Source organism: Rattus norvegicus, chromosome 9 (genome assembly GCF_021556685.1).
Source record: "Rattus norvegicus strain SHRSP/BbbUtx chromosome 9, alternate assembly SHRSP_T2T, whole genome shotgun sequence".
Classification (NCBI taxonomy): Eukaryota; Metazoa; Chordata; class Mammalia; order Rodentia; family Muridae; genus Rattus; species Rattus norvegicus.
Window position 1 is genome coordinate 4679513 of NC_141542.1, and position 24029 is coordinate 4703541.

At 38.7% G+C, this 24029-nt stretch overlaps 1 protein-coding gene across 1 annotated transcript in view; it reads right to left on the minus strand.

Moving 5' to 3' along the window:
- The window catches only part of LOC148003236 (rho GTPase-activating protein 20-like), a 163893-nt gene that overhangs the window by 103354 nt on the left and 36510 nt on the right, over positions 1 to 24029 (minus strand). The window contains exon 6 of the mRNA XM_087568224.1: positions 1738 to 1865. Within this exon, the coding sequence (XP_087424350.1) occupies positions 1738 to 1865 (128 nt within the window). The remainder of the gene's footprint in view (positions 1 to 1737; positions 1866 to 24029) is intronic.

Sequence of the window (24029 nt, forward strand, 5' to 3'; positions counted from 1 at the left end):
TCTTCCTTGAAAATGGAAATAACGATAATCACTCCTTATAAACTTGATAAACTTCTTTCCATAATGTGAATGAGAATCTAAAAACAGTTTTAATTACAATTGCAACACGACAGAAGGGACCATATGTACTGCCTTTAAGAAACCAACCATTTCCGTTTCCTTTATTCTCAACACAAAGTTAAGTTCACTTCCTTCCATCAACTATATTTATATGGCAAATGATCAGTTTATTTCTTTTTACATTTCCGATGAGTTGATTACTATCTTTTAAAATAAAATGTGAAGATTTCCCACTGTAGAAAGAAAGGGAGTTGTGTACAAAAAAACAAGAAAGATGGACAGTTTGACAGACACCCAGTCTATTCTTTTATTTTCAGCCTGCCTCAGACACTAATTACCATTTTCTGTGAAGGAGCTTACATGACTGATCAGGGTTGCCAGAAAAACGTACCCAGTTGGTGTATTTATAATGTATAGAAGAACTCTCACCTGAATATTTTATTTTTCTCACTATCTGTGAAATGGATCTTCTGGAAAATGATTCACTGATGATCAGAAAATTTAACCCCTGCCCCCCAAAAACGGAATAGACTATTTTATTAATGTCTGTCTGATAAATTTATGTACTTATGAGAACACCACTTAAGATATTTACTTGATAGTACCAATACCAGCATCACATCTTCTAGAATAATATGAAGGCTATGATCATAAGTAGTGGAGATTATATATGATGTGGTCCCAGAAAACATCTCTATGGTCACAATTTCTAATATAACCAAGTACACAGTTTCATTCAATCACAACAGTTTTCTCTAGTGTCTGCAGAATCTCCAAGCAAGACTTAGTGCCAGCAGTTTCCCTTGTTAGTGGAGGGATAGAAGCTGCTTCCTGTCTCTTCATGGTAATCTGGAAGCTATGAGGTCAGGAGGCTTACATGTTTAGCCCCTTATGACCAACAATCTTGCTTCTGTAATCTATTTGTAAACACCAAGCAAGAAGGCTCCTGCTTATCATGAATTTAATATTTTATTTAGAGAAATGTGTCACTATATAGTTCACAGGGCTCTCATTACAAGTTGTAATACTCCTAAGTTAGTTTTAAAAAAATGCTAGAAGTGTGGGCACATGCCTGCATAACTGTCTCGTTGATAGCTTGTCGCTAATCTTTCACCAGATTCAAACAGCAGAGTAGTACCTTAATTAATTAATTTTTTAAATGTGCCCAAAGAATGTGTCAAAACAAATTGAGAAATATATAGGAGTAGTCCAGTAAACATCAACCGTACTCAAAGAAGTATATGCCACTAAGGAAACTTGAAAATAAGAGAAATCTCCCCTAGGATTGTCAATTGGATTGCTTATCTAATACCAAATACACATTCCTGAAAACACAAATACAAGCAATATTATACTGACTGAGTAGGTTATATTTAAGTACTTAGAAACTGTACATATATATGTATCCATGCATATCTATTATATATGTGTATCTTATGTTAACTTACATAGAAATAATGTGTAAGAATGAGTAATAAAAAAAACCAGAAAGTCATGATTTCAAAAGAGAACAAGGAGGAGTATACGTAAGGATGTGAAAGGACATGGAAGAGGAAAAGGAAGGAGAATGTGAAGTAATTATCTCAAAAATAAAGGAAGTCATAAGCAGTTTTGTACCTTAAGGCCTTTCCACTGAGTAGCCTCTTATAGTAAGGAAAGCATGGTGCGTATACTTACAGTTTACTGGATACCACCAAAATGTCATTGAACAAGGTCAGATATCGTTTCTTTCTTTTCCACCCCCTTCGGATAACCGCAGCACCTTGGCAAACCACGGTTCGATTTTCTTCTCCTACATCTTCCTCCTTAGTTGTATCCATATGGAAAAAAACAAAACAAAACAAAACAATTCTCCTGATGCAGAGCTCCACCTAGAGAACAAGTATTCAGTGGATAAGTTAAAATGTTCATACTGTATTTCAAAGGGTGAACGGTGTTAAAATGCAGACTAAGTTTTCCAAGCATGATTCTGTTGAGCTACAGAGAGCTTTAAAATGTAACAGAAAATATGTCATGTATGAAGGGAACTATTGGGAACGTATTGAAGAAGTAGGATCTTTTCAGAAGAGGGACCCTTTTCAGAAGTGTGATGGGAATAGTTTGAAGAAGTGTAGTTGGTAGGATATAGAGCAATGGTTCTCAAACTCTAAATGCTACAACACTTTAATGCAGTCCCTAAACTTGTGGTGATACCCTCCAATAAAATTATTGCATTGCAACTTTATAACTGATTTTTTGAAACTTTTATAAATCCTAATGTAGATATATATTATGTCAGATATCAGATATGATACTCTGAGAAAATGCTACAACTAAACCTTTGTGAGCTAACATTGTAGATGTGCTGAAAATAATCAGGTTATCTTGATTTAAACCAGTTAGGTCTCTGGGAGAGTCTCAGAGTTGCCAGGCTTGGTCCAGCTCAAGATACAGGAAAGAAAGATTCCTGATAGTTACGAACAACAACAACAACAAAAAAAAAAAAAAAAAAAACCAACAAGAACAACAACAGGAAAAATGAAAACAATACAAGCATTCATCAAAAAATTTGTGAAATTGGTCTTGTCTAGCAAAGGTAGACATTTGCCCTGACTCTGGGATAAGGGACATAATGCTCTCCATTGACTTGTTCATATTAGGATATCAATTTCAATTGCGACCTTCTTTATTCTTGAAGGGGGTAATCATACTTGGTATAAATTTAAAATCCCACATCTAGGTTACAGACATTTTCCAACATCCTCATCCCCTTCTTCATTATACTAACTCCTAACATGTGCTAGAATCCCCTTCCTCTCTTTGTGAGTCCTTTTCTGTGACCAAGCTATCTCCATTTTCTCTTTTGATGGTCTTCCTTGTCTTTTCCCAGACTTGGTCAAGCCTGTTTCTGTTTTCTATATTCTGAAATTTTCCATGTGCCTCTGAACATTTTTCTCTCTTATCCATAATAAAATTGTTCCCTATAATAAGGGAGTGGCTTCTGTTTTGGTGGTTTCTTTATTGGGCCCTGCTCTTTCAGTTTGGATATTTAAAATATATAGTTACTCAAAGTGACTATAATTCATCCCACAATATATGTTACATCTTTCAAAGAATATGTACAGAAATGTCATAGCTTTCACTTAGAAAGGACTTAAGAATCAAAAAGAGAACAGACAATAGTTGCCATAACACACATCAAGCAATTTGTAAAAATATGTTTAAAAAATAGTACTACCTCAGCTTCATGAACAAAATTTTAAGTTAATGACCATGTCATCAAAGTTGTACATGTCTCATCTGAGTCAGTGTTAAATTCTGAGCATTAGATTCCAAAGGGCACAATGTGTGTTGGAAACAATAACAATTTCTTTTTTTTTTTTTTTAGTCCAGTAGATTTCATTCAAGACATGAAGGGATGATTCAATATGTGGAAATCCATTGATATAATTCAGCATATAAAAACTGAAAAGTCACATGATTATATCATTAGATGCTGAAAAATATCGGGAAAATTCCATCATTTCTTTTCTTTTTTTTTTTTTTAAAGACACCTTCACACTCTTTACTCCCTTTACCTAATGCGTCCTTAATGCACAAACAACCTAAAGAATCCAATTAAAAGAATCGAAGATTACAACACAGCGGGACAGCGAGACCGCCATGGTTCTATATCATGACACAGTGAGTGAAGGGTTAATTTGGAATTTCTGCTCCATAAACTGTTCCCAAATGGTTTGCAGCACCCATAAGAGATAAATACACAATACTGCCGCTGCTGATCCATAGCGTGGCTTCTTTTCTTTTCTTTTCTTTTCTTCTCTTTTCTTTTTTTTTAAGCTGAGCACAACTATTATCATTTTGTAATTAAAAGCATAAAATATATCTAACACCCAGTCCCACACTACATCAGTTATACATAATATTTAGTTATCCATTCCATTATTATCCATTATTTAAGAAAGGCCTAAAATCTATATTATATCTTGCTAGGTTGTACACTATCTGATAACTATCCAATAAAATATGTATTTTCAGAGTTAAGCAGCCTGATAGGCTATGAAACTAGAATCAGTCTTCAACCCCATCAGAAATCTGAGAACGACCAAATATCTATACACATAGGAAGCCTAACATGGCTTCCAGAACTGAGAGGTTGTAGAGACAAATCTCCACTAGTGCAGTCGCTTGTTAGGAACATGTGAGTGCAAGTCTTCAGTCTTCGGGCCCAAAATCAACTGACAGACTCTTGAAATGGAGATTTTGAAGGGCTAATCACCCTGTCTTGGCAGAGTTTATCAGTCAAATATTCTGCATAATTTGTCCTTTTCTGGACAGTATAGTCTGCAGATGAAACAGGCAGTTTTGTCAAGTGGCTGCCTAGCCACAAATTATTTCCTCACCTGAAGGTAGAGATGTTCACATTCTTCGTTAAATCCACCAAAGGGGAACAGTTAGGAGCAGATATGTCTCAAAAAAAGATAAATAACTTTAAATCTCATACTTTGTGGATTTCTGACGTTTGTGAAAACCATCTATGTATATGAGACTATCTGGACTGTTGTCTTTATATCTTTTTTTTTTCAGTTACTACTGTACTTTATTGTGTTCAACCAAATCACCATGTTACAAAAATAGCAAGCTGCCATAATAAAAAATAAGGCTCCTCTATCCAGCACCAGATAGCATCATTTTACTTTCAAGCCTAGAAATTGCACACTTGTATATAAACCAACCGAAGATGAGGATTGAGAGTTCATCTTGGTGGACCTTTCCTTTGATGAATATGAAGTGTCCTTCCTTATCTTCTTTGATGACTTTTAATTGAAAATTGATTTTATTTGATATTAGAATGGCTACTCGAGCTTGCTTCTTCCGAACATTTGCTTGGAAAGTTGTTTTCCAGCCTTTCACTCTGAGGTAGTGTCTGTCTTTGTCTCTGAGGTGTGTTTCCTGTAGGCAGCAGAATGCAGGGTCCTCATTGCGTATCCAGTTTGTTAATCTATGTCTTTTTATTGGGGAGTTGAGGCCATTGATGTTGAGAGGTATTAAGGAATAGTGATTATTGCTTCCTGTTATATTCATATTTGGATGTGAGGTTATGTTTGTGTGCTTTTCTTCTCTTTGTTTTGTTGCCAAGACGATTAGTTTCTTGCTTCTTCTAGGGTATAGCTTGCCTCCTTATGTTGGGCTTTACCCTTTATTATCCTTTGTAGTGCTGGATTTGTAGAAAGATATTGTGTAAATTTGGTTTCGTCATGGAATATCTTGGTTTCTCCATCTATGTTAATTGAGAGTTTTGCAGGATACAGTAGCCTGGGCTGGCATTTGTGTTCTCTTAGGGTCTGTATGACATCTGTCCAGGATCTTCTGGCCTTCATAGTTTCTGGCGAAAAGTCTGGTGTGATTCTGATAGGTCTGCCTTTATATGTTACTTGACCTTTTTCCCTTACTGCTTTTAATATTCTTTCTTTATTTTGTGCATTTGGTGTTTTGACTATTATGTGACGGGAGGTGTTTCTTTTCTGGTCCAATCTATTTGGAGTTCTGTAGGCTTCTTGTATGCCTATGGGTATCTCTTTTTTTAGGTTAGGGAAGTTTTCTTCTATGATTTTGTTGAAAATATTTACTGGTCCTTTGAGCTGGGAGTCTTCACTCTCTTCTATACCTATTATCCTTAGGTTTGATCTTCTCATTGAGTCCTGGATTTCCTGTATGTTTTGGACCAGTAGCTTTTTCTGCTTTACATTATCTTTGACAGTTGAGTCAATGATTTCTATGGAATCTTCTGCTCCCGAGATTCTCTCTTCCATCTCTTGTATTCTGTTGGTGAAGCTTGTATCTACAGCTCCTTGTCTTTTCTTTTGATTTTCTATGTCCAGGGTTGTTTCCATGTGTTCTTTCTTGATTGCTTCTATTTCCATTTTTAATTCCTTCAACTGTTTGATTGTGTTTTCCTGGAATTCTTTCAGGGATTTTTGCGTCTCCTCTCTATGGGTTTCTACTTGTTTATTTATGTTTTCCTGGAATTCTTTCAGGCATTTTTGCGATTCCTCTCTGTAGGCTTCTACTTGTTCTCTAAGGGAGTTCTCCACGTCTTTCTTGAAGTCCTCCAGCATCATGATCAAATACGATTTTGAAACTAGATCTTGCTTTTCTGGTGTGTTTGGATATTCCATGTTTATTTTGGTGGGAGAATTGGGCTCCGATGATGCCATGTAGTCTTGGTTTCTGTTGCTTGGGTTCCTGCGCTTGCCTCTCGCCATCAGATTATCTCTAGTGTTACTTTGTTCTGCTATTTCTGACAGTGGCTAGACTGTCCTATAAGCCTGTGTGTCAGGAGTGCTGTAGATCTGTTTTCCTGTTTTCTTTCAGCCAGTTATGGGGACAGAGTGTTCTGCTTTCGGGCGTGTAGTTTTTCCTCTCTACAGGTCTTCAGCTGTTCCTGTGGGCCTGTGTCTTGAGTTCACCAGGCAGGTTTCTTGCAGGGGAAAAGTTGGTCCTACCTATGGTTCCAAGGCTCAAGTTTGCTCGTGGGGTACTGCCTAAGTCCTCTCCGCGGTGGCAGCAACCTGGAAGATCTGCGCCACTCTTTCCGGGAGCCTCCGTGCACCAGGGTTCCAGATGGCATTTGGTGTTTTCCTCTGGAATCAGTAATGTGTGCAGAGTGAAGTCTCTTCTGGTTTCCCAGGCGTGTCTGCCTCTCTGAAGGTTTAGCTCTCCCTCCCACGGGATTTGGGTGCAGAGAACTGTTTATCCGGTCTGTTTCCTTCAGGTTCCGGCGGTGTCTCAGGCGCAGGGGTCCTGCCGCTCCTGGGCCCTCCCCTACGGGAACCCAGAGGCCTTATACAGTTGCCTCTTGGGCCAGGGATGTGGGCAGGGGTGGGCAGTGTTGGTGGTCTCCTCCGCTCTGCAGCCTCAGGAGTGCCCACCTGACCAGGCAGTGAGGTCTCTCTACAATAACAATTTCTTAAAAACCAGAGAATTCTTAGATTGTGGGTTAGATTTACCAGTTTCTTAAAATAAAAATCTACAGCCATGGAGGGTGAAGTAATTGGATTGAGCATAAAATAATCCTCACTTCTAACTTGTACAGTTTTTAAAACTTTACAGAAATTATTCTCCTGTGTAGCACAAAATATACCCCTCTCCATGTGATAAATTTGTTTCTGTAGAACATTGGTCCTAAATATTGCTACAATGATTATCCTATCAAAAAACCACTGCTGAGTTGAGTTATTTCACATGATCTTGAATAATCAAGACAGAACATTTCATGATACCATAAGTCTATCATGAGAATCAAATTATATAAATATATACCTTTTTAGTAAAGCCTGCGATGAAGAACTTATCAAACAATGTGAAATTTTCGTTTGCCTTCCTGCCTCTAGACACCAAACTGGTGACTACAGTGGCTAGAAAACTACTGAAGTCTCAGGATTCTGTAGTTGTCAGGCTGAAGGACCATAGTGATGTCAATATTCTAAGGCACATGTCATCTGGCAAAGTGACACGTGCATTTAATTTACTCTCCCTGTGGCTTTTAAACAATTTTTGTACACAGGTGGAACCACAAGTGTTTGTAATGAATAACATTTTCACAACTATAAATACACATATAGATGTAGATATACCTATATGATATGGATGAGATAGAAGTCAGATACATGGATGGATAGATGGATAGATGGATGGATGGATGGATGGATGGATAGATGGATGGATGGATGGGTAGGTAGATAATTAGAGAGGGATGGAAGGATGGATGGATGGACAGATGGACAGGCAGATAGGTGGATAGACAGACATGTGTATAAGAGGATATTGGTTTAAAATATTGTGAAATGCATATGAATCTTCAAAAAGTGTCAATTCTTATTTTTTTCAACATAAGGTTACTTATGAAAAAGGTAGCATGGAGACTTCTTTAACACTGAGAACCTTAGAGCTGAATAGACACAAAATCACAAGGAACTGTGAATTGTAATGTGCTTTCCTGACATAGAATTAGAAACCTTCACACACTTCTGTGAAGCCAGACAGCTTTGAAGGATACAGAGGAGGACACACAGCTATCAATATATAGTAAATTTTATAGAGTAAAGCCTAGATTAATCTAATTAATTTGTAAATTAAAATTATTAACCTAATAAGTTAGTTAAATTATTATTACTAAATAACAAAGTATTTGAACTTATACCCAATTTGTTTGGTCTTGGTCAGTCAAGTTTTTTAAAATAAAACACAGTAAAAAAAAAAAAAAAGACCAGCATACACTTTTGAAATTCTCATGAAACTTGATTTTCCTAGTTTGTGTCCAAAGATTAACATCCACAGGTTATCTTGTCTAGCCATTTCCTGCCTGTCCAAAGGACTTAGATTTGGTTCCTATTGTTGACTTTTGGTGGCTCACACATCTTATAACCCTAACTTCAACTCACCCTGCATCCTCTTTTGGTCTTCATAGAGAGCTCCATGTGTGCCATACTTTTATATAAAAATTAAAATAATTTATAAAAATATTAGCACTCCCTTAGTCATAGAATATGGTAACACATCTTAAAAGTAATTGAAATGAATTGTAATTTTGTACTTTGTAATTAACTGAAGCTTCACTTGATAAAATACTATAAAGTTTCATAAATTCAATAATCCTGACATACCTGCACATCAGGCATATAGAAGGACATTCTGGAGTATGGTGTTGATAATGATTATATCAAGAGAAAAAACAGTTAAGTGATGATATAGTCAGCTTATATTAATCTGATTTTGTATGAGAAGATCAATGGAATATGTCTTCCATGATATGCTGCTTCTGGTTAAATGTAAGAACCTATGTTTAATTCTATATTTTCTTTTCTAGCAAGCCTTGGATTACCTCTTAGAGATCAATCCCTTTCAAAACAACATTATTTAAAGTCCAGATTTAACCTAATTTTTCAGTAAGTAGGAAAATCTCTGCCTTGCAAAAGATAAATCATATTTTCCCATATAGAAATTATCTCCATGTTTTAAAAGTCTAATTGTATCTATTCTAGAAAATACATATGATACATTCAGTGATGCTTGGTTCTCATCTGCTTAACAGCTAATATCCATGTGTAGGTGATATAGGACATACTTGTCTTTCTGGGTCGAGGATACCTCACTTGGGATGTTTATTTTCCAGTTCCATCATTTGCCTGCAAATTACATGATGCCATTTTCTTTAACAACTGTGTAATATTGGAATACGTAAAGTATCAAATTTTATTTATCCATTCTTCTTTAGAGAGGCATCTAGCTCATTTCCACTTTCTGGTAATTGGGAATAGAGCAGCATTAAATATGGTAGAGAAAGTCTCTCTCTGATATGATGAAATATGCTTTGGGTTTATGTTGAAGAGTGGTATAGCTAGATCTTGAGATAAATTGATTCCCAATTTTCTGAGGAACCTCCATACTGATTTTCATAGAGAATGAAAAAGTTGGGGCTGGAGAGATGGCTCAGTGGTTAATAGCACCGATTGCTCTTCCTGAGGTCCTGAGTTCAAATCCCAGCAACCACATGGTGGCTCACAACCATCTGTAATGAGATCTGATGCCTTCTTCTGGTGTGTCTGAAGGCAGCTACAGTGTGCTCATATACAATAAAATAAAATCTTTAAAAGAAAAAGTTTGGGGTTGGGGATTTAGCTCAGTGGTAGAGCACTTGCCTAGCAAGCTCAAGGCCCTGGGTTCGGTCCCCAGCTCCGAAAAAAAAAAGAAAGAAAAAAGAAAAAGTTTGCATATTTTTATTGAAAACCAATTTTTTTATTTTTCTGTACTTTGTACATTTTTCCTCTATAGAATGTATTGTTGGTTAAATATCTTTTCCCATTGTGTAGACTCTTGATTTGCCTAATGACAGTGTCTTTTGGCATGTATAGCTTCTTGGTTTAAGGAGGTCCCATTTTTATTAAATTTTGGTGATAGCACTTTCACTAATAGAGTCTTGTTCAGAAAGTTTTCCCTTCTGTCAGTGAGTTCAAGGTTATTCATTACATACTCTCCTATCATATTGAGTATATCTGGCTTATTGTTGTAGTTTTGCTGCATTTGTAGTTGAGTTTTGTACAGGGTGATAAGTATAAACCTATTTTAATTCTCCTGCATGCAGACATTTGATGAAATCTACCATAGGTATGTAAATTTATGTCTGGCTTATCAGGTCAATTCTTTTTATCACTGTGTCTGTTTTGTGCCAATACCATACTTTCATTATGTCACATTGTTATAGATATCCAGTTCGTTCTCGTTCTCTCTCTCTCTCTCTCTCTCTCTCTCTCTCTCTCTCTCTCTCTCTCTCTCTGTGTGTGTGTGTGAGTGTGTGTGTGTGTGTGTGTGTGTGTGTGTGTGTGTATGTGTTTACTTCCATTTGAAGTTGAGATTAGTCCATTCAAGATCTGTGACCTGTACTGGAATTTTGATGGGGATCACACTGAATCTAATGAATACTTTGGTTAGAATGACCATTTCTTTTTTTTTTTTTTTCTTGGACATTCTCTTTATCTACATTTCAAATATTATCCCCTTTTCCGGTTTCTCCTCCAAAAAATTCCTATTCCATCCCCACACCCCTGCCTCCCTGAGGGTGCTCCAGCAACCTACCTACCCACTACCTCCAGCCTCCCCAAACTGGCATTCTCCTATACTGAAGCATCAAGCCTTCATAGGAGCAAGGACCTCTCCTCTTATTACTGCCCAACAAGGACGTCCTCTGCTACATATGCGACTGAAGACATGGGTCACTCCATGTGTATTCTTTGGTTGGTGGTTTAGTCCCTGGGAGTTTTGGGGTGTCTAGTTGGTTGATCCTATTCTTCCTATGAGGTTGCAAATCCCCTCACATACCTCAGTCCTTTCTCTAACTCCTCCAATGGGGACCCCATTCTTAGTCCAGTGTTTGGCTGCAAGGATTTGCCTCTGAATTTCTCAGGCTCTGACAGAGCCTATCTGAAGACAGCTTCTGTCAGCAAGCAACTCTTGGCATTCCCAATAGTGATTAGGTTTGATGACTGCATGTAGGATGGATCACCATGTGTGGCAGTCTCTGGATGGCCTTCCCTTCAGTCTCTGCTCCACATTTTGTGTCCGTATTTTCTTCTGTGATTATTCTGTTCTCCCTTCTAAGAAGAACTGAAACATCCACACTTTTGTCTTTCTTCTTGAGCTTCATGTGGTCTATAAATTGTATCTTGGGTATGCCAAGTTTTAAGATTAATATCCACTTCTCAGTGAGTACATATCGTGTGTGTTCTTTTGTGATTGGGTTACCCTATTCAGGATGATATTTTTTACTTTCATTCATTTTCCTAAAACTTACATGAAGTCATTGTTTTTAATAGCTGAGTAATTATCCATTGTCCAAATATACCACAGTTTCTGTATCCATTCCTCTGTTGAGTGACATGTAGGTTTTTTTCCAGCTTCTGGATATTATAAAAAAGGCTAATATGAACACAGTGGAGCATGTTTCCTTGTTATATGTTGGAGCATCTTTTGGATATATGTCAAGGAGTTGTATAGCTGGGTCCTCAGACAAAACTATATCTAATTTTCTGAGGAAATGACAGACTAATTTCAAGTTCATTTCTTAAGACTGTTCTAAGATCAAGGGACAATAAATGGGATGTCGTAAAATTGCAAAGATTCTGTAAGGCAATGGACACTGTCCTTAAGACAAAATGTCCACCAACAGATTGGGAGAAGATATTTACCAATCCTACATCTGATAGAAGATTAATGTCCAATACATACAAATAACTCAAGAAGTTAGACGCTATAAAATCAAATAACCCTATTAAAAATGGGATGCAGAGCTAAACAAAGAATTCTCAGCTGAGGAATTTTGAATGGCAAAGAATTACCTAAAGAGGTGGTCAACATCCTGAGTTATCAGGGAAATGCAAATCAAAACAATCCTGAGATTCCACCTAACACCAGTTAGACTGACTAAGATAAAAATTTCAGGTAAAGGCAGATGCTGGTGAGGATGTAGAGATAGTAGAACACTCTTCCATTATTTGTGGGACTGTAAGATGGTGCACCCACTCTGGAAATCAGTCTGGAGGTTCCTTAGAAAATCGCTGGTGGACAGGGGTATGTAAGCCTTCTTTTGGAGACAGAGTAGGAGGAATTGGATGAGGAACCATTGGAGAGTGGACCAGAAGGAGGATAATTACTGGACTGTATATAAAACAAGTCTAAATCAACAACAACAACAATAGTAAATAATAAAAATAATGAGAAGGAGGAGGAAGAATTGGAGGAGGAAGAAGAGGAAGAAAAAGAGAAGGAGGAGAAAGATAGAAAATCTTCATGGAAAGGGAGTGGTAACCGCAGGGCAAGACCCCACCTAGTTAATCTTCCAACTTTTGAAAAAGAATTTTTAAAAACTTTAAAATAGCTGTATTGTTACATGCATTTTACACCACCCCTTGAGGAGAGGAGATAGCGGAGTGATGTTAAAGCCTGCCTGGTCTACAGAAATTAAACAGAGACATAGACAGACTAAGAGAAATCATGAACCAAATGGACTTAACAGATATTTATAGAACATTCTATCCTAAAACAACAGGATATACCTTCTTCTCACAACCTCATGGTACTGTCTCAAAAATTGACCATATTAGTCATAAAACAGGCCTCAACAGATACAGAAAGATAGAAATAATCCATGAGTCCTATCAGACCACCACAGGCTAAAACTTGTCTTCAATAACAATAAGGGAAGAACACCCACATATACATGGAAGTTGAACAATGCTCCACTCAATGATAACCTGGTTATTTCTATAAAGAAAGAAATTAAAGACTTCTTAGAATTCAATGAAAATGAAGGTACAACATACCCAAACTTATGGGACACAATGAAAGCTGTGCTAAGAGGAAAACTCATAACTCTGAGTGTCTGCAGAAAGAAACAGGAGAGAGCATATATCAGCAACTTGACAGCACACCTAAAAGCTCTAGAACAAAAAGAAGCAAATACACCCAGGAGGAGTAGAAGGCAGGAAATAATCAAACTCAGAGCTGAAACCAACCAAGTAGAAACAAAAAGGACCATAGAAAGAATCAACAGAACCAAAAGTTGGTCCTTTGAGAAAATCAACAAGATAGATAAACCCTTAGCCAGACTAATGAGAGGAAATAGAGAGTGTGTCCAAATTAAGAAAATCAGAAATGAAAAGGGAGACATACTACAGAATCAGAGGAAATTAAAAAAATTATCAGATCCTACTACAGAAGCCTGTATTCAACAAAACTTGAAAATCTGCAGGAAATTGACAATTTCCTAAACAGATACCAGGTACTAAAGTTAAATCAGGAACAGATAAACTCCTAAAGAAATAGAAGCAGTCATTAAAGGTCTCCCAATCAAAAAGAGCCCAGGTCCAGATGGGTTCAGTGCAGAATTCTATCAGACCTTCATAGAAGACCTCAAACCAATACTATCCAAACTATTCCACAAAATTGAAAAAGATGGAGCACTACCGAATTCCTTCTGTGAAGCTACAATTACTCTATACCTAAACCTCACAAAGACCCAACAAAGAAAGAGAACTTCAGACCAATTTCCCTTATGAGGATCGAAGCAAAAATACTCAATAAAATTCTGGCAAATCGAATCCAAGAACACATCAAAACAATCATCCACCATAATTAAGTAGGCTTCATCCCAGGCATACAGGGATGGTTTAATATTCGGAAAGCCATCAACATAATCCATTATATAAACAAACTGAAAGAACAAAACCACATGATCATTATATTAGATGCTGAGAACACATTTGACAAAATTCAACACCACTTCATGATAAAAGTCCTGGAAAGAATGGGAATTCAAGGTCCATAGCTAAACATAAGAAAAGCCATATACAGCAAACCAGTAGCTAACATTAAACTAAATGGAGAGAAACTTGAAGCAATCCCACTTAAATCAGGGACTTGACAAGGCTGCCCACTCTTTCCCTACTTATTCAATATAGTTCTTGAAGTTCTAGCCAGAGCAATCAGACAACAAAAGGAGATCAAAGAGATACAGATTGGAAAAGAAGAAGTCAAAATATCACTATTTGCAGATGATATGATAGTATATTTAAGTGATCCCAAAAGTTCCACCAGAGAACTACTAAAGCTGATAAACAACTTCAGCAAAGTGGCTGGGTATAAAATTAACTCAAATAAATCAGTAGCCTTCCTCTACACAAAAGAGAAACAAGCCGAGAAAGAAATTAGGGAAACGCCACCCTTCATAATAGTCCCGAATAATATAATACACCTTGGTGTGACTTTAACCAAGCAAGTAAAAATCTGTATGATAAGAAGTTCAAGCCTCTGAAGAAAGAAATTGAAGAAGACCTCAGAAGATGGAAAGATCTCCCATGCTCATGGATTGGAAGGATTAATATAGTAAAAATGGCCATTTTACCAAAAGTGATCTATAGATTCAATGCAATTCTCATCAAAATACTAATCCGATTCTTCAGAGAGTTAGACAGAACAATTTGCAAATTCATCTGGAATAACAAAAAACCCAGGATAGCTAAAGCTATCCTCAACAATAAAAGGACTTCAGGGGGAATCACTATCCCTGAACTCAAGCAGTATTACAGAGCAATAGTGATAAAAACTGCATGGTATTGGTACACAGATAGACAGATAGACCAGTGGAATAGAATTGAAGACCCAGAAATGAACCCACACACCTATGGTCACTTGATTTTTGACAAAGGACCCAAAACCATCCAATGGAGAAAAGATAGTATTTTCTGCAAATGGTGCTGGTTCAACTGAAGGTCAGCATGTAGAAGAATGCAGATCAATCCATGCTTATCACCCTGTACAAAGCTTAAGTCTAAGTGGATCACGGACCTCCACATCAAACCAGATACACTCAAACTAATACAAGGAAAAGTGGGGAAGCATCTTGAACACATGGGCACTGGAGAAAATTTCCTCAACAAAACACCAGTGGCTTATCCTCTAAGACCAAGAATTGAAAAATGGGATCTCAGAAAACTGCAGAGCTTCTGTAAGGCAAAGGACACTGTTGTTAGGACAAAGGGACAACCAACAGATTGGGAAAAGATCTTTACCAATCCTACAACTGATAGAGGCCTTATATCCAAAATATACAAAGAACTCAAGAAGTTAGACCGCAAGGAGACAAATAACCGTATTAAAAAATGGGGTTGAGAGCTAAACAAAGAATTCACAGCTGAGGAATGCCAAGTGGCTGAGAAGTACCTAAAGAAATGTTCAACGTCTTTAGTCATGAGGGAAATGCAAATCAAAACAACCCTGAGATTTCACCTCACACCAGTGAGAATGGCTAAGATCAAAAACTCAGGTGACAGTAAATGCTGGGAAGGATGTGGAGAAAGAGGAACACTCCTCCATTGTTGGTGGGATTGCAGACTGCTACAACCATTCTGGAAATCAGTCTGGAGATTCCTCAGAAAATTGGACATTGAACTACCTGAGGACCCAGCTATACCTCTCTTGGGCATATACCCAAAAGATACCCCTACATATAACAAAGACACGTGCTCCACTATGTTCATACCAGCCTTGTTTATAATAGCCAGAAGCTGGAAAGAACCCAGATCCCCTTCAACAGAGGAATGGATACAGAAAATGTGGTACATCTATACAATTGAATACTACTCAGCTATCAAACAATGACTTCATGAAATTCATAGGCAAATGGATGGAACTGGAAAATATCATCCTGAGTGAGGTAACCCAATCACAGAAAGACATACATGTTATGGGCTCACTGATAAGTAGATATTAGCCCAAATGCTTGAATTACCCTAAATGCACAGAACACATGAAACTCAAGAAGGATGACCAAAATTCAAATGCTTCACTTCCTTCTTTAAAAGGGGAACAAGAATACCCTTGGGAGGGAAGAGGGAGGCAAAGTTTAGAACTGAGGCAGAAGGAACACCCATCCAGAGCCTGCCCCACATGTGGCCCATACATATACAGCCAGCAAACTAGATAGGATGGATGAAGCAAAGAAGTTCCAGCTGACAGGAACCAGATGTAGATCTCTCCTGAGCGACACAGCCAGAATAAGGCAAATACATAAGCGAATGCCAGCAGCCAACCACTGAACTGAGAATGGGACCCCCATTCAAGGAATCAGAAAAAAGGACTGGAAGAGCTTGAAGGGGCTAGAAACCCCATAGGAACAACAATGCCAACCAACCAGAGCTTCCAGGGACTTAGCCACTACCCAAAGGCTATACATGAACTGACCCTGGGCTCCCACCTTATAGGTAGCAATGAATAGCCTAGTAAGTGCACCAGTGGAAGGGGAAGCCCTTGGTCCTGCCAAGACTGAACCCCCAGTGAATGTGATTTTTGTGGATAGGGTGGTAATGGTGAGAGGATGGGGAAGGGAAGCCCATATAGAAGGGGAGGGTGAGGGGTTAGGGGGATGTTTTCCTGAAACTGGGAAAGGAAATAACAATTGAAATGTAAATAAGAAATACCCAATTTAATAAAGATGGAGAAACAAAGAAATATATCTAATAAAAAATTGTAAAAAATGTAATTTTCAAAAGGGGGTTAAGCAACTTGTCATCAATCATGAGGATCCAAGTTGTATCCCATGTGGTAGGAGGACAAACTCCCCACTAATTGTCCTCTGACCTCCATATACTCACACTGACACATATAGACATTTGCACACAGAATATACTAATTAATTAATTAATTAATTAATTAATTAAAGGTGTTTCAAATCATCTGTTCTTGTGCTGAACTCACTTCTATCTTTGGATTACACAGCTCTCTTCCCCACATCTGCCTTTCTTTCTCTCATGCCTGTCATGCTTGCATGTGCGTTTATCCTCCCGTAGTGTCCATGTTTAAATCTGTATTCACTACAGCTCTGGTGACTAGACAGATGGTTCCCAAGTTAAAAGAACTTGCGGTGCGATCATGAGGCCTACAGTCCAAATCCCAGCATCCTGCAAACACCAGACACTACAGCTGCCACGAGAATATTGAAAAAGAGTTTTACCAGGCCACAAGCTCGACAGAATTCCAACCTCTATATTTGGGCTATGATCAACATGTTTGGATACTTAGCAAAAGATTTTTGCTGGTCAGTCTTTAAAATGTGCTCATTATTTGTACCAATTGAGTAATGTCATTAAATGTACTCCTGTGCCAGAATATTATTAGTCTGTAAGGAATTTAGAAGGATTAGGTGCCAAAATACCCAGCACAATACTTGTATATTTTTTTAGTATCATACAGAACGAATACTCCAAGAACTAAGAACTCTGTAGACCTTCCATGGTGTATTCCTTCAGTCATCTCAAACACCGTGGGCTTCTCTTGCTCTCTGCCTGCTCAGTCTGTTTACATCTCCCACATTACACCAGAACCCATCAGGTTTGCTTTGCCATCATTCTATTAAACTAAGTATTGTGGTGATTATTTAATGTCTCTGTCTTATTTTGTGCTGTTTGGGAAACCCCCATTTGAAAATCAACTTTGTTACAGAGGCACAAATCTTCAATAATGTCTCCAGACAATATGCCTTATAGTTAATTTAATGTTTGCACTCAGAGGTGCAAACTAACAAGAAGGGCCTGAAAAAGAGAGGAGAGGAGGCTATTAAATATTTTTTAGTAATATGTTGCCTCTGTCTTGTGCAGAACATGTAGAGTTGAAGCAACACCAGTATAAAATCCATCTGAGTATTCAGAGGGCCTTGAGACTTGATGCTCACACATGTCCTGCCTAAGTGGTTTCCACCAGGATTGTGTCACTGGCAAGTATGACATGTTTTAGAAGCATCCTCAACAAACCCTGCTAAAATTTGCCTACCTGTTAATCTCATACTATTGCCAACTGATTTCTGCTATTATACGTAATATCAACAGAAGCATTTTCACTAAATTCCATACCTAACATTTAGGCATTATCTATCAATTATTTGCAAAAGTGCAAAATATTTGTCTCCAATAAACATTTCCATTTGCTTCTTATTTTATTCCAGATCAAGAGTTAAGAATGCCTTCTTTGAATTATTTTTTCTGTATTGTTGTAGGGACACTTACTTGTCTTGGTTAATATGACTCTTTTTGACCTGTGTCACCTCTTTGAAAGTCTGTCCAAAGTGAGCAGTGGGGTGAACAATGGCGGGTAAGCAATGGGAAAGCACATGGCCTCACACCTATACCTGAACCCCACCCACTGTGGCCCCTCCCTCCTATTTCCCTCCCAGGCTGCTGCAGAGCTCCCAGCACTCAAATGTATTTTCCCTATCTTTTCTTTTGTCCTTTAACTCCAAACTCTGGTAAAATTAAGGAAATTTTCATTATGAAGTTTTGGATTCACTTTACATTTAAACCTATCAGTTTTTCTAAGGTGTTTTTGCCGTAGCTAAGCAGGTCCTGAGTAACTTCCAAAAGAATGTTACATTGAATTCTTTTAGAAAAGGCCTTGCCCTTTCCTAGGGCACAGGAGCAGCCTTCCTGCCAAGAATAAACAAGTTCTAACCCTGCAGACTCCTACAGCATTAGGTAGGAATCTATTACTAAACTGCACTTTCAGCTTCACTAAAAAAATCTGAAAGAACAGGAACAAGTGTAGAGTGAATGGGGGAAAGACGTGTTCCCTCAGAAGCCAGGATCCCTAGCGAGCTTCCTCAGGCAAGGGTGGGGAAGATGGAGCAGGCTGCAGTCTATGGGCACTAGCTATCCATTCATGTGCATAGCCAGTCAACAGTTCATCATACATAAGCACAGACCCCTCCACACACAAAAATAAAAAATTCATCTTCACAAGGAATAAACACTAGTTTCCAGTATGTGCAGAAGAGTAGGTACTGAAGTGGGACATCCCAGAGATGACACAGACTAAGGGTAAATCTGAGGAGAGAGAGAGAGCCGTTAAGAGTTTAGTCCAAAAGCTTGGATTACCCAAAATTGAATCCACAGAACACATGAAGCTCGAGAAGAAGAACGACTAAAGTGTGGGTGCTTCAGTCCTTCTTAGAAGGAGGAAAAAATACTCACAGGAGGAAATATAGAGGCAAAGTTTAGAGCAAAGACTGAAGGAAAGACCATCCAGAGACTGTCCCACCTGGGGATTCAGCCCTTATACAGCTACCAAAGCCAGACAATATTGCTGATGCCAAGAAGTGCAAGCTGATAGGAGCCTGATATAGCTGTCTCCTGAAAGGCTCTTCCACAGCATGACAAATAACAGAGGCTGCCAACTTGAACAGAGAATGTGGTCCCCATTGGAGGATTTAGAGAAAGGATTCAAGGAGCTCAAGGGGTTTGCAACCTCATAAGAACAACAATACCAACCAACCAGATCTCCCAGGAACTAAACACCATCCAAAAAGTATACATGGACAGACCCATGGCTTCAGCCGCATATGTAGCAGAGGATAGCCTTTTTGAGCACCAATGGAAGGAAAAGCCCTTGGTCCTGCCAAGGATGGGCCCCTGCAGTGCAGGGGAATATCAGGGCAGGGAGGGAGAAAGTGGTGAGTGGATGGTTGGGGGACACCCTCAAAGAGGCAGGGGGAGGGGAGATGGGATAGGGGGTGTATGGAGGGGAAACCAGGAAAGGGGATAGCATTTGAAATGTAAATTTAAAAAAAGAAATTTAAGAAAAAAAAGAGCTACCTGGCTAGGTCACTTGGACATTGGCAACCCCGCTGACAAGCTGAAAAGGGGAAGGGCACAAAGACTGGGTAGGACAGGTCCTTGCAGGCCTCTGCATGTGCACCAGGCTCTCCTTCCTACCCTTCCTGTATGAGGTAGGAAAGTTCCCTGGTTGTTCTTTTTTAGTTTCCTGTTACTTTTGGGCTGAGACCAAAGTCCCTGGACCCTGTTATCAGCACCCAAGGAGAGATGCCACAGGGTGATCTTTCAGGAATTGAGATAGCTGTTCTCAAGCACCTGTCCACTTGGTTTCGCAGTCATTATCATGTGAGTCAGGGGACGAGCTAAGGCTCTAGGGTGGTGGTAAGCTCCAAGAGCCACTCTAAACCTAGAATAGAGAACTCTCTGAAGTTAGCTCCAATCCCCATCCTTGGTTTCACTGGACTCAGAGAGCATTCAGACCAAAAGCCCAAGAAGAAGGAAGACCAAAATGTGGATGTGTCATTTCTTCTCAGAAGGGAGAACAAAATACTTATGGGAGGAAATACAGGGGCAAAGAATGGAGCATAGACTGAAGAAACAGTCATCCAGAGACTGGCCCATCTCGGGATCTATCCTATAAAGAGCAACCAAACCCAGTCACTATTGCTGATGCCAAGAAGTGCTTGCTGACAGGAGCCAGATAAAGGGTGTCTCCTGAGAGGCTCTGCCAGAGCCCTACTATACAGATTAGGATGGTTGCAGGTAACCATTGGACTGAACAAGGGGACCCCAATGGAGAGGATAGAGAAAAGACTGAAAGAGCAGAAAAGGTTTGCAACACCATAGGTAGAACAACAATATAAACCAATCGAACCCCACTAGACCTCCTAGGCACTAAACCCCCAACCAATGAGTACACAAGGAGGGACCCATGACTCTAGTCACATATGTGGCAGAGGATGGCACTGTCCAGCATCAATAGGAGGAAAAGCCTTTGGACCTGTGAAGAACTTAGATTGTCAGCAATGACCTCCACCCTTACAAAATATTGGGAATAAAAGTTGTTAGTGAAGCTAGGCTGAGATGTTTTCTACTATTGGCTATGATGTAGAAAATCTTAGGAAATAGTTTGAAGTTCAGTAAGGCATACTCGTATGGGTTAAGCTAGGATCTTTATGATCAGGAAATAAGTACAATGGCACTAATAGCTGACATGACTCTCACTCAGGCTGGACTGGTGATAACTGATTTCTTACACCCATTTTCCCCTCAGCATCCTGATAAGACTTACTACAAATTTCTGATAAGTCAATATGCATTCTGAGGACTTAAGGAAGATATGACTGATTTTTATATAAAAGTTTAGATGTGTGATCCTTTTAAGATTCTTACAAGATTACTTTTAAGATGAATAAGAAAATAATTACTCATTTCTTTGTAATTGCTAATTGCTGCCTGCCAGTAACAGAAACTGGCTGAGAAAACTATCTTGCTTGCTTAGGCTTTGTTAATCTATGATAAGTTGCTTTGTTATGAATGTTCATGGGTTTTTGGTACTAATTTTTGTTCTTTACCTGTACTTGTAATGTTATTTCTTATAAGGTATTGAAAAACACATCATTTACTAACCATTCACTACAATAAAACTAAAACAGAAACACATTGTAATTTAATACTGCATGAAAGATTTTGCTGGGATATATATTGGATGAAATGAAGAATAAATTGTGGGGATTGGAGCATCCACCAACTATGTGTCTCTGTTGAGGCTTATGTGTGGTGGGCTGCAGCATTATTTCTTAAAACATAAACTATGGGCTATGTGTGAATATGTGTAAGGGTTGTGTGTGTGATGGTTAGAGCATTGTTCTTTTATCTATCAATTGTGTGTGCTTGTATGCATGCATGTATGCATGTATGTATGTATGCATGTACACATGTATGTATGTATGTATGTATGTATGTATGTATATATGTATATGTGCAGAGTTTGCATGAATGAGGGTTGGAGCTTTCACCCTCATTCACCACATATGTGTATGTGTAACGTTTGTGTCTATGGTAGTTTGGAACATTGTTCCTTTCACCCATCAATAATGTATATGTATGTAGGTATATGTGTAAAGCTTGTTGCCTGTCTGGGTGTGTGTTGCTTTCTCAGGCCACCTATTGTGTGTACTTATGCATCCAGGTATGAAATGTTTGAAGCCTGCTTGCTAGAGGTCTGCGTTAACTAATCTATGTGTGAATGTTCATATGTCTGTCTATAGGTCTCTATGCATATACGTCTGTGTGTTTGTATGCATATATTTGTGTATATGAAGTTACTGGACTTTGTCTTTTGTTTCATCCACTCAGTGCATGTGTTCGTTCCTCTGTGTGTTTGTGTGTGTATTTGTGTGTGTGTGTGTGTGTGTGTGTGTGTGTGTGTGTGTGTATAAAGAGAAAGAAAGAGAGAGAGGGAGAGGGAGAGAGAGAGAGAGAGAGAGAGAGAGAGAGAGAGAGAGAGAGAATTTTCTCTCTTTCTTTCTCTTTCTTGCTGGCCCCAAGAAGTTAGAAAAAGTTCATAGTTTTTCCAGTACCCTCAGGGAGTTCCAGCCCCAGTAATTTAAGTATTGTTCCTTCAGATCTGCTGAGTAACTTCTCTGATTTCTGGTTTCCTTTGGCAGCATCTTTAGGTATCTGGATCCAACCATCAGGAGCTCTAAGCACTGACCCCCAATGGCTGCCTGCCTCAGTTTGCACACCAGATGGATGCCAATGCTGGTCTTTGTCAGGAAAGGACACAGATTTCCTAAGGGTGCTTTCAACATTAGTTCCTATTAGAGTATGTAACTGAAGAGGTATCAGAGATAACTCTTATGTTTCTTTAACGTGATAGATGTTCCTCATATTTTTCTAAATTTAGAAATATCTTGACCATTGTGCCATGTAAAGTATTGATTATTGTTTATTAAAGCTTCTAATTTAAACACTAACTTCCAAATGGCAACAGAAGAAAAGTAAAACAACATTAGGGGCAGAAGAATAATTTGGATCATGTGTGTTGGAATAGAGGTACTGAACAGAACCACTCGAGTGGGAAGGTAAGAGTGTCATTATCTCTTAGTGACTCATGTGGTAGAAACAGATTCAGCACCATGTCATGTGTGAGTGAAGCTTTTCAAGAGCTGTTGACTGGATGGGGTGGTGGTACATACCTTTAATCCCAGCACTCAGGAGGCAAAGACAGACATATCTCTGTAAGTTTTAAGCCACCCTGGTCTACACACTAAGTTTTAGAAGAGCCAGGGATGTTTCTCGGGAACTAAAAAGCAGGAGTATAACTGCAACTTTTTAAAACCTATTTTTAATGATGGTTCTTAAGTATTTTAACTTTCCTTTTAGACATTTTTACCAGAGGTAGTGGGAAAGAAAGAATATGGGGGAGTGCACTTGTTTAAAAATGGTTCTTTGGAGCAACTCCCATCTGTTTTGTCAGATGGGAAATCGGCAGTCAGTTCACAGGTCAGCAGCAGCAGCTTGATCTACTCACAAACCCCTTCACAGATACATCAGCGATCCAGTTTGGTAGACTCTGGATAGTAAACATGAATCAGCAGCTTTGGCACTACCTGGCAGAGCCAGGCAGGCCTCAGCAGGCATGAGTCAGCAAGACCACACTGATTTCATGACTCCCTGAAAAGTCTGCACAGCATGCATATCAAAATCTTTCTTAGCAGGGAGAGACTACTCAGTTCTTGCAATTATTCAGGGCACTAGCCTGGAATGCTGGCACACGCCTCTAATCCCAGCATTCAGGAGACAGAGGCAGGCAGATCTCTGAGTTTAAGACCATCCTGATCAATAAAGTAAATTAGAGAATATCCAGAGGTACCTATATAAACCCTGGGGCTGAAGGGTAACAGGGCCTTTCAGAAGTTTTAGTAGAATTTCTTGATTACCATACACAAGATTTAAGGAAACGGGTGGTCCTTTCTCTGACCCCATATATCTTAATCAAACAATTGGCTTTTGAAAATACTAATAGAGAAACACTGTCTCAAAAATCAACCAACCAAACAAACAAACAAACAAAAAGACAAAGCCAAATGAAAAACAACAACAACAAAACAAAAGAAAGAAAACACTAATCCATACTCTTGAGTGACCTTGCCCAGAAGTTATTTTTGAATTGTAAATAAAAATGCCTATCCTTAAAAGCTGTGCAGAATTGAGATCGGTGTTCCCTGGTGTTCTCAGCTTCGGGATGGGAAGAGACCATGACAGGGGTAGATAGAAGAAGGTAAACAGAGCAGAGGAGAAGCCACCATGAGGTAAGAATCTTTAGATAAT